This window comes from Pelecanus crispus, chromosome 2 (genome assembly GCF_030463565.1).
Source record: "Pelecanus crispus isolate bPelCri1 chromosome 2, bPelCri1.pri, whole genome shotgun sequence".
NCBI classification, from domain to species: domain Eukaryota; kingdom Metazoa; phylum Chordata; class Aves; order Pelecaniformes; family Pelecanidae; genus Pelecanus; species Pelecanus crispus.
In genome coordinates, this window is record NC_134644.1 from 138,488,521 (window position 1) to 138,505,695 (window position 17,175).

General features: G+C 38.5%; 1 protein-coding gene across 14 annotated transcripts in view; it reads right to left on the reverse strand.

The window, feature by feature from the left end:
• The window catches only part of EYA1 (EYA transcriptional coactivator and phosphatase 1), an 84,056-nt gene that overhangs the window by 2,980 nt on the left and 63,901 nt on the right, over positions 1-17,175 (reverse strand). For all 14 annotated transcript variants that reach the window (XM_075728144.1, XM_075728142.1, XM_075728146.1 and 11 more), the window contains 5 exons: positions 8,627-8,685; positions 8,269-8,429; positions 7,945-8,059; positions 7,529-7,650; positions 5,438-5,538 (listed from right to left, as the gene is read on the reverse strand). In XM_075728144.1, coding sequence (XP_075584259.1) covers positions 5,438-5,538; positions 7,529-7,650; positions 7,945-8,059; positions 8,269-8,429; positions 8,627-8,685 — 558 coding nt within the window. The remainder of the gene's footprint in view (positions 1-5,437; positions 5,539-7,528; positions 7,651-7,944; positions 8,060-8,268; positions 8,430-8,626; positions 8,686-17,175) is intronic.

Below are 17,175 nucleotides of genomic sequence, written 5' to 3' on the forward strand. Positions count from 1 at the left end.
GCTTGGCACCAGCTCTGCCTCAACCACTGGGTCAGGGAGGTGTAAATAGTGTACCTAAGATGTGGCGAGGCAAAGAGTTTGATGGACACCTGCCTTTGCGTAGTGTCTCTGCAGAAGCCAAGAGTCAATGACGTGGATGCCCTCCAAGGTCATACAGCAAACTAATGAATAGGGAGAATTGTAGTAATAAATTCTTGGCTTCCAGCTCCCACTTCATGCAGCTCCAGCATTATACTGCTTCCCTAGTAACAACCTCAGCAACACAGAGCATACACACACCAGGCATCTAGGGCAGTTAAAGACCCTGATTGATTTAACAGAAGGTTTAGCTTCTGCTAAATCAAATCACAGCGATTCTTGCTAGATGCCCATATGCAATATCAAGTTTTGGATTACCCTCAGCTGTTTATGGTCAGATTTTAAACCAAACTTTAGGTGGTCATTATTTTGGCTATATCTTTCTATTTCTAATTCACTTAAGTGTCCTCCACTTTATTTATGTCTGTCTGTGAAAGGAGTATACCTCCACTTACTCCATGTAGTTACAGGACTGAGGTGTGGAATGATTCTGAAGAGTCCCATGAAAACAAAGAGGTTGTGTAAACCTCAGGATTATAATTATTTTCAGCTCTCCTGCATATAGGTCAAAAGACCAGCAGCACACTCCCAAGAAATAAAGCACGCCAGGAACGCAGCCACTGCACGGGGCTGGAATCTGCACTAGCGCGCTCTGCACGGCCGAACGCGGCCGATTCAGATCTCTATCAGTCTGACCCTACGGCACAGTCTTCATAGCTAAGAGGAGGGAAACAAACCTGATACAGATCTATATATATCTACATCTATATGTCTGCGTATGTATATACAGTTTCACACACGTATGTATCCATATATACATACCTGTGTTCACGGGGCATATACAGTAATTTTCACCTCATCTAAGATAAGAAAAGATTGTACAAAACTAAAACATTTAAAATAACAAAAGTATCATACAAAACCTTTTATGTTATTCCTGTATTAACATGCCCCATTTATCCACAACTATTCAGCGCTGTCAAAAGTGGCAACACACCCATGAGAAAGAAGTACATTTTTTCTTACCAAATGATCGGGCAAGAGTTTCTTTGTATATATATTTACTAAATATTGCCTTTAGGAAGCCATCCCTGCCAACACTTAGCACACATGTCATGTACAACACGTGTCTTCTATTCTGAGCACACTGAAAAATGCTAATATCTCATTTGCTGCTGTGGGAGAATGGATGACAAATGCTAACCGCTAATAAATAGGTGGTGTAACTGGATGCATTAGATATAGTGAAACTGTAAGAAAGTTTTTCTTACTCTATATTGGAGGAATATGCATCTAGACTGGTAGTAAAACAATGATCTTGTGTACTATTTCAGCATCTTCCAAGTAAATACGAAGCTTTTGTCTTTTAAAAAACATTAATTGTTTTGTAGATGATACTTGGTAATAAATACATTTATGAACTTCTTAATGATTTAATTTTCATGACATTTTAAAATGAAGAATGGCAGCAAAAGTTTGAATTTGGTTTTGGTGTAAAAAGCATGAAAAGTGAAATTATTAATTTAGTAAATCTAATAATTACAACATTATTCAATAACCTAAGTATTAGGTTATTTATTATTTCTAAAATATTATTTCTAAAATATTAAGGTATTTTATTTCTGAAATAGAAGCAATATTATTTTTTAGCATGTATTTACTAAAACAACAAAACTTCAACTATTTTATCCAACAAAATAAAGTGTTTCTATTAATGCACGTGCAAAACAAAGCCATATTTTAACGGCAACACCGAAAAGTGCAGACTCTCCTCCTTCCCTTAAATGAATACATATTTATATAAAATCTTACTCCTGAGATTTGCGACGGATTTGAATAGAAAACTCATCAGTTTCTGTCATCTTTCACAGTATTTTTGTTGTGTCCCTGCCAGATTTGCTAAGCGGTCGTCTTTACTTCCTACCCCAAACCTGACCAGCACAGTGTGACTGTGAACTTAAAAGCAGTGGCATATTGGATACCCATTTATATTCTATTTATTGCTCCACAAAGATTTATGATTTTTCCTCCCAATTTCCCTCCGAGGCAGCATGACCATTTTGGAGACAAAAGGAGAAGCCAATTTGCCCAGGCTCTCCCGAATCACCTGATGTAAAATCCAGCTCCGCAGTGCAGAGAGCCTCCTCCTTTGTCTCCTCTCGCAAATTAGAAATCCTTTGGAGGATTCTCCTAAGTAGAAAAACTCAGGAGTTGGGGTTTTTTCTGCCTTACGAGTATTTCCCGACTGTGTCTCCAAAGGCAAAAGATGAGCTCAAACAAAACAAAACAAAACACAGCTAAACAAAACAAAAACCAAAACACAAAACGAAACAAAGCAAAGCAAAACAAAATGCCAAGACAATGGAGTCTCTGGCAGAAAAACCCAGAAACTTATTATGTGAATAGCTGTGTCACCACAGTGGCACCCAGATGTGGCGGCTCTGACCCACCCGTGTGGGTGGGTGCACCTGCACCCCCTGCACCCGGTGCCGGCAGCAGTCCCGGGCACCCCTCAGCTCTCACACCGGTTTCTCTCTCCCCTCCTCTCCCCCTTTTCCCAGGGAAGCTGAGCCGAAGGTAGCAACCTCCCTGTAACCCTCCGCCACCCTGGCTGCGTGCTGAACTGATCCAGAAGGGTATGATCATTCCTCAGTCTGCAACGCAAACATCCCGAGAATTGTAATTGTCTTGTAAAATATTTTGCTGGAAGTGACAGCTAAACAAAGGTGTTGATACCATGGCTTGTCCCGTGCTACGTGAAACGTAAGAGCGTGCGGTTTCCTTAGTGTACTGTATTTATTTTCATCAATCAAAAGAGGCATTTTATGAAAAAACAGTCTACCCTAAAAATGTTTCTCAAAAGAACAATGATCTTTTAAACGGTATGAAAAAGTTTCTATTATTGAATTTTCACAATAATGACAGTAATAAAAAGAATTTAACTGTGTCCTTTATTTTTCCTATTGTATTGACTCAGGATTTTCTGTGAATGAAGGACATAAATGAAAATCTTGTTTTATGATGAAGCAATTGATAAATTATTGATAAATTCTTTTTTAATAACAAACCTTAACTTTCTTACCTCCTAAGCTAGAAGTTCAGCTCTTTTTCAGTAAACAAACACAGAATAAAAAATCTCTCAAATTAAATAGGTTTGAATTTACACACTCACTTAAAAATACTCGTTATAGTTTACATGTAATTAATGAAGTGCTATTTAAACAAGGGTGTACTGTTTATGCTCTAAGTCGTGTAAAGAAACGCACATCTACTAAGGGCTTCACCCCAGGCCAAACCCCTCCAGCAACGTGCTGTGCAAAGGGATAACACAAAAGCTGTCCCTGCCCTGAGAATATCACAAAACCCAACGTGCTGATGGGAAGGAAGGAAGGTAGGAAGGAACCAGCTAGTTCAGGGGATAAGCAAGGCAATGGGGTACACCATGGGACAGTTATGCCACTGTGGACTGATGGGCTTTGCGTGTTTTTGTCGGGGTAAACCTTCTCCTGTTTTGTTTGCACACTCTCCGGAGAAGGTCTAGGCTTTTACTGTTTTCTAATACGGTGATACCATTCATTCCTTAGACAGGGCATACGTCTTTAAACTGAAGCACTAGGGTGCATTCCCATCTCAATCCTCCTAATAACCCTAAAAATAACCTGAGGAGCAGGTAACCAAAAAGGCATCATCTGAGTTGGGAGCAGCTCCTCGTACCGCAAGGCACTGTGTGGTTCTTGCCCTTGCAGGATGCGAGGGCCAAAACTTAAGAGGCTAATCCTGCTTTCACAGTGTGAAACGGTCACTTCTTTTCTGGTGGAGTAAGAAGCGGGACAAGAATCAAACAAGCACTTTCCTTAATGAAATTAATAGTTTCTGCAGAAAGGCAGGGCTGCTGGTCTACTTATTGACTTCTCCAGCATCACTGCAGCAGATAATTTAATCCAGAGCATCTAACATGCTTTGAATCTGAAAATTCCTTCCACCGAGAAAGAATACACAGAAGTAATGGCACAAAGGAACTTTCTATACTGCTACTCCTCTTAGCAACTGGAAAGTCTTTCTCTTATGCTTTTCTGAATCATGTTTCCTGTTGAAAAAAGCATTGAATTAGATAATGTTACCGAAAGGACTACTCCTGCCATTATCATATACAACACTGTTTCACCGAGCAACAGAAAGGGAACAAAGAGAAGAATTTTTTTCCCCCCGATCTTAAATGCAGCTTTTAAAATGTAATCATTTACAGCGGGAAAACATTTCTCTGCAAAGATGAAAGGCATTTCTGAAGGAGAAAGGAGCAAACTGTTCCCGTCAGTCCGCCAAAGGGATATATGAAACTGAAACTCTGTGAAGTGCCGAGATGAGCTGGGAATCTACCCGCAATGCTTTGGGGGGACAAACCCCAGATTTCATGAAGCAAAACCAGTCAATGGTTGTTAAAACACCATGCGGACTAATTAGTTTAATTTCTCCAATTTAGAAAGTTACAGGGGAAACAGATCTAGAAGTGCCACAGACAGTTTTGTGATTAAAAAACCAGCTGTGTAAAAGCAATTCACCTGTAAAAGGAACGAAGAACAGAAATGCCCATTTTCCTACTCTTTCTCCTACTATTCAGATAGCCAATATAATGCCTCATTCCTCCAAGTGAAGACTGTATCTGCTGTACTTGGGTAGAATAGCAAGGCTAGGAATACTGCCTATTATTTGTCAGTGGGAAGTACTGCTTTTTATGGAGCTTACTCCACACTGGGGCAAAAAAAAAGTGAATTTTTCCCTTCTTCCCAAGGGAAAGCAAAAAATAATAAAGACATAGTCAAACAGTATCCTCTGCTCAGTTAACTGAGGTTATGAACGCAGGACAAGCCACAGGTAGTTACCTGAATGCAGAATCCAAATTATGGACGCACAAGAAAGCTGAAATTTATGTATACTTACTCCAGTCCTACATACCTTTTCAAGGTGTGACATACATGTATTTCATGTAGTCAAATAGCACACTGCCTTTGATCAGCAAGAATTGCCATTTTTTGCTTATACTCATAACATCCTATGTGGTATTTTGGGATGCCAATGAAAACAGAACTATTAGTTCTTGGCACAAAAGCCGGGGTCCATTTTCTGGCTCCTTTTTGAAATACATCAAACATACACAGCTAGCATAATGTGTCTCCTGGAGAACAGCAGGGCACATTATTATCTAGAGTTTTATGTAGCTTTCTACTAGATATGGTCCAAACATATTTCATAAAGCAAAGATACAAAACTCAAATGTCAATGCATGCTGTCCTGTGTCGAAGAAAAGACAATTTTGCTTTCAGATTCTTGAAATCAACCCACACTGAAAAAGGGTCATTACCTTTTTTGCACCTTGTTCTTCTTCGACACCATCCCCTATAACGACATACACTACTTTTCTTCCAAACCTTTGAATTATTCGCTCAAAACAACTTTCCTTTCCTGAAAGAAAAAGATCAGACTATTCAGGATAGGTGGTGATGGGATGACATCAAATAAACCACTTTTTAGCCTGCATCTCCCCAACGCTTTGAATACGTAATTAGAGCTACTGGGAGAGAAGACCCTCTCCCGCAGGATGGTGTATCAAGGCCGACTGCAGCTTTACTCCCACCACAGCAGCTGACAGGCAACCTTAAAATCTGCTCCATGAAGTCCTTTAGTACACACGCCATGGCAGGCATAGCAGACTAGAGGTCCGCAATATCACCTTTCTTGTCTCCTTCCCTAATCTGAGACAGGTTTTGAGGGGAATTTCCCTACCAGGAGAATTCTCTACCGGCTGTTTACGGCCAGTATCCTGAACTGAGCAAATTGATTGAATCTGAGTTGAAATTCTAGCTTTTTCTCCACAACCTGTGACAAGATTAATCACAGCTCCTGAAACAGTAGTATCCTGACTTAGAAGGTCACCCAAAAGATTTAGATTTAAATGCCTGTAATCCAATACATGGGCAAGGTCCTTGATCCTGCACTGGGATCCATTAACATGGCTCATTACTTCACTGCACAGACCCAGGGACATGATCCCAGTGTTCCACTTCTTCATGTAGGTATTGATGCTGGGAAGCTTCAGGTACTGGTACTGTGAAGCTAGAAAGAATGCTTACAGCTGAGTTTTCTCAAATGTCCCCATTCTGAAAGATCACTTCAGTCTTGTCATGGTACATGCTTACCTGTCTACAGCAACCAATGGGAAAAATCGTGTTTTTCAAAACAGTTATTTCAGCTAAAGAACAGTACCAGTATAAAAACAAATAGGCTGGAAATTAAAAAAAGGTTTCTAGCCAGCAGAGAAACCAAACTACTCAATGACACCCTTTAACAGTAACGCCAAGCATAAGAAACGTCCCACACTAACTAGGTTGAAATGGTGCTTGAAAATTATGAATCACGTCATGTTACAAAAATCTCATGATTTCCTGGGACAGTCAGTGACTGAACGCAGTTTTCCAAAAATATCTTTCTGTCCTGTGTACGTGAAGGCACAAGTGAATATTTATTAAAACATGTTTTAATTAAAATGCGTATTTAAAGTATTATAATTTAAAGTCTTAATTTACTTTAAGGTTTTGACAGGCGGTACCATAACATTTCTATCCAGAAAACAGTTTTAAATCTTTTATGGTAATGCTTTCAAATTTCTACATAAAACTCCCCACCAATTTTTTTTCAAAATACAAAACCAAACAAAAATAACGCACCATTTTTTCTTGGCCATTTGAGCTTCCTGTTTTACAGATACTTAAGAACACATGAAAAATTTTTGCATGTAGCCCACAATTTTGAGGGAATCTGAGACAGAACAGATATGTCATAATCACGTTAAAACCTACAAGCACCGTTGCCATCTGGTCCTATGTACTTCTGCATACTCAGAATAACATCTTTTATATTGAACCAGAAAACAGAAATAAACATTTGCCCGGCTGAAGCTTATTACAGTCAGTACGAATGAACTTAAATAATTACATTCTGCAGCAAAACATTCCTGCTTCTGGTAAACTGTTTACCAAAATTTGCTCCAGAGCCCATGAAAACAAATGGAGCCAGGGCTTACCTTTACGGAATTTCTTCCACTAATCTGGGGAGACACCAGTGTTCTGTACTCACAGCCTACTAAAAAGCCTTCTCAACTGCTACATAGCCTTACAGTTTTGAGAAATGATGACAAAAAAGCAATTCTATTTCCTCCTAACAGAGGCTGCAGCAGCATTAATAGAGCTATATGAAGCTTTCTGCGTAGATCACAATGAACTTTTGAAAAGCACTTTTAGGATGCTTTAGCATGAAAAGTGTTTCATGACATCAAGTATTACTAATCTCTGTATTTGCTACAGTGAACACATGTAAGAAATAAATACAGACTACAATATCTTTTGATTTAGAATTACAGCTTCCAAGGTATCACAACATTATAAAAATATCTCACCTATTTTAGTTGCACTGTAAATATTCTCTATGGGAAATACAACCCCTAGTCCATACAACAAGACTTTTGCCAGAGCTGGAATTAGCTGAGTAGTTGTTACAAGAATGTTCACACAGTTTGTCCTATGGAAAAGAAAACACAAACATACTTTTTTTAACAAAACAAAACAGAAGAGAACAAGGAAAACCTTACCCTCCCATTAGAACCCCTCACCATTATTATTGCCACTTACAAATGAAGGGGTTTTTCCCACCTTACAGGAGAGCAACGTACAGAGTGGCATGGTCAGATGAGAACAAGGAATGAGAAGAAGGTCTGCCACGTTCAACATTTTGCCCACCAGACCAGGCAGCCTCTTCTAGATCATCAGCAGACATCCTAAAGTTTCCTAACTACCCCGTATTCTTCGTACTCACCTCGAATGAATAAGGGTGAGTGCTTTCAGTGCAAGTGTTAACCAAGAATCCGTCAAAGCTTCAATTTCTGCTCTTAGTTGTAACCAAGCCTCTCTTTTTGCTGGACCCAGAAGACCTGTGGAGTAGATAAGGGCGTGTCTGCACCGGAATTAAGTAACGTTCTGTCATCTTCCTTTGCTTTCATTAGCTCAGAGACAATTTTCCACACACTGCAAACTAAACAGCTCACTAAACACTACCATGTTAAAAAAGGAACAGAAACCAAAAGTTCTTCCTTTTTACTACTTCTCATCTATATTTGTTATATACTTCAGAGTCACTTGCCTCCAACATTATTTTTGTAGGTATTGTATATTTCTTTTACTCGTCTGTAACGGAAAGCCAATTTTCGCATCCAGTCCACTCCTCCGCGCACTCCCGTTGCGAGGCACAAATTCGCACTGGTGGCAGCCGCAGGAAAGCCGTCTGTTCCGAAGTTATAGGTGCTAGTCAGAGATAAGAAAACCCCCAGTTTAACAAAAGGCAGCAGGCTACATTCAGCCACCAGCTACTCACTTTGCTGGGTTGCAAAGGCCAAGACAGCTAAAAAGACAGCGGGCTACTGTAAGCATTACAGCAGTTCATTGCTTTCCCAGGAAGGAACTTGCAAAGCAACATTTTATCTTGCTCAGTTCTCTTGTACCTTAAATCTTGACCGTTGTCGTCTGAAGACACATCGTCGATGTGAACCTGGTCGCATTCCTAAGGTGACAGAAAGACTTTATAATTTTCTTGATCTTGCAAATCTCAAAAATAAAGCTATAAAAAACTATGAACAAGCTACTCATCAGTGATATTTTTAATTGTGGAAATCAGTAGATGGCAGTCTTGTTAAAACAACTATTTTACCTATTCTTTCTCCTCATTTCTTAGAAAAAATGCACACCATCATTAGCTACTACTGTTAAATGGCTTTCCAAAAACACATTTTTGTGTTTAGAAAGGAAAGTGGTTAAAAACAATTAGCATATGTGTTCCATAAACGTTCTTGTAGCCTTTCAGGTACCTTAAAACATCATGCTGCTCAAAGCTGATTCAGTCAGTGCATAAGTGTAACTGAAACCAGACATTTTGGTAAATGTAACATATTAGAAAAATTAAACCTGATGCTAACCGCCAATGAAATTATGACCTCTGATTGCTGTTGAGCCACACACCAACACAGCCTGAGGCCAGTGTTTCAGAGGAGCACAGACGAAAAATCTGTTCCTAGTTTGCCATTCATTTGAGAGTTGTGAGTTTCCTTCTCTCTGTTTGGTCTTAGTGCATGAAAGCAGCATGCAAAGATGAGGAAAATCTGAACAGAAATAGCCAAATCAAACCATCTTTCTTCAGCAACTTGTATGCAAACTAACACTGCACATTCATGATTAGCTTTGTACATCACTAAATTAAAAATGGTAATGCATACTGTTTATCCATCAAAAAAACATTAGACCATTACCATTAACAATTTAACTTTTGGCAGGAAAACAAATAAACCTCTGGCACTCTAGATCAATCTCAATTCAATGCTTGAAACAATAATGGATTTCAATTATTTTAATAATTTCCTCTTCTCTCTCTTAATGTGAAGTCCTATAACAAACATGATCTATTTTAAAGACGAAAATACTGCAGTCCTTTATTTTTGTGTTACTGCTTTCCTCTGAACAAATTTTTCTCTCTCCATGGATTTGTGAGGAAGGGAGGGAAGATAGAAGTGGAAAGAAACTCAAACCAGCTGTTCCCTAACAGAATTAAAATCGTGACCCTCAACCCTTTTTCTAAAACATCTATTTTCCAGCCAACCCTCTCCCAGCAAGCAGCAAGCTCCAAGGAGGAAAAGACTTTGACCCTGTAACCTTCTCCTCCTCTCCTGAGGTCAACAACCTCAGATAAGAAAAAAGCTGAAGAAGTCTATTTGGCCTCACATGATGGCTGTGGATTCTAGATTTTTAAAAGCATAGGTCTACGAAAAATACCTCAAAAACTTTTCAAACACTTTGAAGAACAAGGTCTGGTCTTTTGCACTTGTACAACATATACTTATTCTTACTGTAATACATACTCTTTCGTATTTTATGCATAGGTAGCTTGTGCTAGAGAGAGAGGTAACAGCGACAACCAGTACGGGAAAGACAATACTACATTTGCTCATATTTAACCACCATACAGTGAATTTCCTCCTCAGGCAAACAGAATGTATTAGATGTACAGACACAGCTGAAACTACAAGTGTGAACATATGTTGCCAGGCTTTGAAAATCAACTTGGCTAAAAAAAGCTTCTTCAGCAAGTTATCAAATTCACAGATATTAAGGTTTTTTTGTTTAAAACTGAAAGGAACTGTCCATCCAAATACCTACAAAGTTAATGATTCAAATATGAACTGAGAGTAAGCTAATGAAGGGACACCCTCCTGAATCTGCAAGTTTCCTATTGTAGTTACTCTTCCACTGCTCAGTGACTTCTCAAACTCTCCGTGGATAGAAAACTTAAGCTTGAGTTGTCAATGTAGCAATGAAAATTATCAAGTCAACAGCCCCCTCCCCCAAGTTGGAAACTTTGAATGACAACTGGAACAAGTTGTTGGAGAAGAGGATTCAAAATAGAAATCTGGGAAAAAGAAACAATTTTTTTAGTAACCACAAAAGTAAAGGAAGGAGTAGAAGATCAGCTTCTCACAGGAGTGCCTGAAAGATGGAATAACTCAACAGACTTCCAAATTCAGCTATCTCAGGCAAAAGATAGAAGCAGGAAAAATGACACCACTGCATCTTAGATCCCCCAGTTAGAGAGGACCTGAGGAACTGGAATTTTAATTTACGCTGCAAGATCTTGGGACCATGACAAGCCCTGGGACATCACAGACATTCTCCCCTTTTGTCTAACCATCTGCTTGGTAGGTAGAAAGTGAGAACTGAAATGATACATTAGAAATAGAAATTATGATATTGAAAGAAAGAGAGATTTTGGACAGAAAAACACAGAAAAGAAATAAGAGATTAAAAAAATTGGTGGGATAAAGGTATAGAAACAGTGTCAAAAAAGTAAGCAAGTAGAGAAAAGGTCACAAACATCACAAATTTCAGGTGAAATACTGAATATAATGGAGAGACATAGTGTCCTCTTTTGTCAGGAATAAAAGAAGAAAAAAGTAAAATCGGGAAGGGAATGAGGGAAAATTAAAGCACAAGAGATACATGTTATAATTTGGAAAGGATTAAAGACCAATGTGATTGACACTACGTGACAAGTAAAGGAAGGTCACAAACAGTGCACGACTGTTTTGTTCCTGCTGAGTGGCAGGACACAGCTTTGAGGCTAAATGTGAGCTTTGAGTGCCAGGTATTTTTTCACGCTGTCTAGCTGACTCGGACTTTGGGCTAATGAGTGATGGGCGCATTTTTCAACTCCTGAACATGGGAAGGGAAAACACTCATTTAGCAACTGCTCTTTTAGCAGTAAGGTTATTTAGGAATACTTCTTCAAAGCAGCCCATTACCTGCCCACCATTAATTGATCTGGTCCAACCTTCCTCCAGAACACCTTGTATTTGTTTTCACCTGCTTGCTTTGTGTGGAGCATTTTGTTCATGAGCAAAGATTACCTGAGACACCGTTCAGTCCCCTTATTAGTTATAAGCAAGCACCCACACATTCAACATTTTAAAATAGCGGTTTACTCAACATGAACCATAATCAGACATATGCTAAAATGAAGTTTCACACTGACCAACAAATAAAGTATGCACTTCCAATCAGTACCTTTTTGAAAAGATGTATTTTAATAAAAATACAAAGACTCATAAAATTCTCAAGTACTTCCCAAAAAAGCTTCTGTGATGGGAGCCAACTTAGAGCTAAACAGCCATTCAGGGAAAAAAAAAAACAAACCTGGTTTGTTTGCAGGCTTACCATTTTGAACTTTTACAGATATATTTGACACTTTTGTAAAATTTTCATAAGAAATACAGTACTACTCCTGTACCCCTAATTTCTCTGGCAAAGTGGTATCTCAAATTAATATTGAAAATCCCTGTAGAAACACTATAAATACATGTTATTTATGCAGATGTGTTTTATTATGATAGAATCAGTTTAGCAGTCAGGTCCAAAGCAGAACATTAAAATTGTTGGATTCTCTTTTAAAATAGGCTGAATTGGCAAGTAAGGAGCGAAATATCCTGTGGCTTATGTATAAAGATTATGCAGCAAGCTGTGTTTTGCTCCTAAAGGTGTTGACCTTGCAACTTCAGTGTATCCAGTTTGAAATCTTCATGAGGGACTACAAGTGATGACATGTTTGCACTGAAGGTTTGGATTTCAGTCAGACAGGCTGAGATGCAGCTCTGCACTTTGGGATCAATCCCTGGAAAGCAAACTGCACTTGGTACAGTTCAGGGACAATACTTTCAGAAGGGCAAAGCATTTTGGGCATCTAAACCCTATTCTCACATAGGTCTTCTAAACTGCACTGATTTTAATGAAACCCTTGCCAAAGTGCTTAATTCGCATTTGAAAATGAGATTTGAGCTACTAAAACATACAGAAACTTTAAAAGACCTTATTCATGGTACTGCATACACGTTCTGCGTCTGAGGGGCAGAGATGGGATAGGACAGGTATTTGGAAAGGGTAATTTAGTCTAGGGAAGTGATGCTGCTCTGATTCAGATCTCTGCTGCAAATCCCTTGCAGCTGTGGCCAGCAACCATAGGGCAAGTTGGTCAGAAACCTGGAGCAGTTGTTTTTTCTTGGTTGGTTTTCTGTGCGATCAGCACACTAGCTTGATGACTGCTGTGGGAAATGGCAGGAGAGTGGGGCTGGGCGGTGGGAAGCAGGAGTGGTCCTCCTGGCAGCAGTCCTGGCAGCTGCCCAAGGCAGCACCCCCAGAGCTACGTCAAGTAAGTGCCATCTGGAAGCTGGGGAGGTTTGTTCAAAAGGCTTCATGGAGAATTCCATTTTAAGAAAGAATTGGAGGCAGAGAGAAAACCCATCTTCTGCAAAGGGAGAAAGCAAGTCTTTTCAGTTCAGGAACGGCAGTGTGAAAGAGAGCAAGCTGTGAAATGCAGGAGCATTTAAAAGCCTGTAGGAGGGAGACCCCAGTAAAAACTATTAGCAAGGGAGAGAAAGGAGATACCTCCTGTATAACTTCAAAGTGCAAGTTTGGATGAGGGAGGATCCTAGATAGGTGATATAAAACACTAAGAAAATGCTCAAAGCATGCTCAGAGATACAATGTTAATGGTGATATTGGGTGTTGTCTGTGGACTTACCAATTAGCCTAAGGAAAAATGAGAGTGTCAGCATGGTTACCTTAGCAAATCTACCTATAGTAGTTTAAGAAGTTACTGTCCATGCTGTCCTTTGCTGTTCTCTTGCACAGTTGGCTTGCATGGATCCATGCGTCTGTGTCCCTCAGACCTTTCAGGGCCACAACTCATAGCTTAGCTTGAAACCAGTCTCCTGCAGCAGCCTCAGTTAAACCAACTGATGTTGCATGGAGTAACTGAGACTTGTTTCTACGTTCCTTTCCATCAGTTCTGCTTTGGGGCTTGAAGCAGCAGCAGATACGTGCTAGCAGGAGCTCCGTAAAACTGCTGCAATCATTTGCTAAGTGAAAATATGTCTCCAGTGAAATGCAGTAAGCCAAAGAAGAAAAACAACAATCAAAAATGAATGACTAGACGAGTCTAGTCTAAGACTTGTACATGGAAAGCTTGTGTCTTCTCCCTCCTCCATTCCCAAAGCATATGCTAACTCCTTCCTGCTAACTTTTCCTCCTTCTCTTTTCTGTTTTTGTATGACAAGCCAAAAACTCCCAGAGATGCTCCACAGTCGTCATTCACAGCTCTTAAACTGCCTGGACCTATGTAGTCTTCTGGAATCATTCCTTTAAACTAACTTAGGATCTTTATAAAGATTCATATGCAAAGCATTAAGTTATGGCAGAAATGTTCTGCAAATATTTATATTACTTTGCTCCTTCACGACCACCCGTCAAGTTGTGCACTTCTGCCATAATTATGTAAAATATGCCTCACTACTCAATTTACTGTAGGAAAATTAATAATAATAATAATAAAAAAAGAGATTAAGGCTGTTACAAGAGTTCCTCTTATCTGTGCCAATACTACATACCAAGTAGAGTGACATAACGGCTAGCATGTTGATCATCTACATTTCTGTGTTACAAAACTAACAGAAATAAATCTAATAATTCTGCTGTCTTTGAATAAATACTGAGTGTGGGATAACCCTGGACAAGTTTGCACATTATGAAAAGGAATAATGTGAATAATATTATGAATGTAACCTCAGAGGATGCTGAAGTATTACAGTCCCAAATCTGTTGGTTATAGCTAAAATACATCTCCACATTTGGTTGATCTTCTTAATTTACCATGAGAAAACTAACACCATGCTGTCAACGAATTGTTTCAATACCTTAGTCTGCAAAGTCAAATGAGAGAGGGGAAAAAAACCAAACCAACAACCGCCCTTCAGAACAAGCTATTTTCATTTTGCCTTTACATCAGCATGCCCATTGAGACAGCCTGGAAGCTGGCCAACTCACAGGAAATGATTGCTGGGATTCTCTGTTCCTCTCATATCTGTCATTACGCAATTATATCCACTGCTTCATTTTCCCTACTGAACAGTAGAGAAATTTGGTCATGTACATGTGAGAACAGATCTGGCAAAACAAGTTAGAGCTGTAATCCTTTATAAATGTGATGTATCTGAAAAAAACTTAATTTAAAAAAAAATCGTCTAGTGTACACTGTTGTGTTTTTTATGCAGCTTTTTATGACATCAGTATCTCTGTTTATGTCTTTTCCAGAAATAAGGTATACACCCTTTAAGATATATACCGTTTCAGGTAATAATCTGCTCCACAAATACTCATCACTTCTATAAGCCATCACAACGTGCTTCTTTGGGAAACATAGGCTTACAGATTGTCAAGGAATGTTTTTCCAAGCAACAATTGCATATTCCAAGCTATGACTTGGAATGACCATTTTTCTTTATAACTCTGTTGGTTTTTACACCTTTTTTACTTACAGCTGTGATTATGTGCCTGCAAAATAGAAAGCAGACTGCTCTGACTAGTCTGTATTCCAATTTTAGAAAAATAACATGCAAGGGTCCCAACATTACTTAACAGAAGTCATTAAACTTGACAAGTAAATCTCTGTTTTTTACTTGACTAGAAGGATAGCAAAATCTCTAGTATGCATACAGGTTAGAAAATTGACATTACATAGAACATCACATCTATATCCCATATATATCTGTATGGCTTGCACCAAATGCTCCCCTACTGTATTTGTTAAATATACAAAAACCTCTGCACTTCTTTTCAAGCTAAGGCAATAAATACTGAAGTGCTGAACTTCCTAACCCATCATCGCAGAGTACCTGTTAACATACAGCGCAAATCCATGTGAAAAAGCAGAGACTACGGTTCGCAGGTTCTCAATACTGGCACTCAATTGGCAGGACCTGTCATCTCTGTCTAGCCTGCACTTTGTGACCCTAACATTTTCTCTTCTTTCCCACCACAATTAGTCGTCACTGAAGAAAAAAGGTGCAGATTACCTGTGGGTCAGGCACAGGATATGAAGAACAAAGAGAGTTCTTGAAATCCACTTCATTCAGTCTGACAATTTGTGGATGAACAGTCAAGGAATTAAATCAGGCTGTGAAGGCTTTCAAAACACTCCCATTTTAAACTTAAGACTATAAAGAGAAGCTTATAGTGTAAAAAAAAAAAAAAAATCACAACAAAAACCCAAATCCCACCTTTTACTGTTAAAATAGCACATCAAAACAAAAAAAAAAAATTAAGGCTATTAGCTATATAAACTATTAGCTATTATAAACACTGAGGACTACGAACTAAAATTATTTAACAAACTCATTTTCATAGTCAATAACTTGGGAGTGCTCTCCCACACTGAACACGTAACCCTTTTAGAACATACAATAGATGCTATTCTTTCCTAATAGAAAAAGTGATTAAAATCCTATTTTGCTTGCTCATACAAACAAGTGCATTTGGATTAAATATGATACTCCTAAAATAAACAGTGTTTGTTCCAAAATAAATACAGATCTTATTCTGCAACTTGTGTTTACTGAAGTAGCTACACTAAAATCAAGGTTTACATTTTCATTTCAGCTGCACCTTGTAACTGGAAGAATCCAATTTAAAATAAAACATGACCTAGAGAAGTATCTATATAGCAACCGTAACATGACAGTTGCATTCCCACAGCAAAAGAAAACTCTATTTTGCTAGTTCTCTTTACCTCATAAGTGTCATGAAGCAGATATTTCAAGAACTGATAGTGTCTCGGTATATATTACTCGATACATTGAAATCTTTCCATTGAAAAGGAAGATCAGAATGTAAAATCATACCTCTAGCACAGGGTCAGCAGAGCTCAGGACAATCAAAGTAAGTGCAGTCCTCCAAACCCCAGAGCTTTGTCGCTTGCTTTAGGGTGCAGATTTGTTGTTCGGATTCCAGTTCAGAGATACTCCCTATCATTCCGAATATGCTCATTACATTCTAGTTGTTCAGACAAGATAAAACATAAAACTATTCTATTTTTGTAATGTATGATCTTACTCAGGGAAGTGTTTTGGAGTGCCTCTCTAACAATCAATTCTTGCTATAACTCTGACAAAACAATTTGTTATTCTATTTCTGTATATTTTGCAGGAAAAGAGGAGGGAAGAGGAGGGTGTCAAGAGAATTTTACCCATAGATAGAAACGGCTAAATACGACTCAAGTTTATCTGTTTAAAGAGTCTGTGTCGCTCCTGGAAAGGACAGTGTTAAGTTCGAAATGTCAAATTCACTTTATTTTAAAAGTTCAGCACTCCACATTGTAAATACCTTCTTTACAACATGATTCATGTTATCTGCGGATATGTACTTTTGTAAAAAGAAAAAAATTCTATGACTAATGAAAGCCAGTGAAAATAAAATATGAATGTGTTTAAAGAAGTAACAAAAGCCATGAACCTGGTCAGCATGTCATGAATTATTCCCGAAAGTATTAACTTGAAAGTATACTTTTAGGAATATATGCATTTTATTGAAACTATATACTAAAGGTTGTTCAAATATATTTAAATTTTAAACAAGTTCAAAATTAAACTTATGAAATGAATGATTTTATGAAAACAATGTC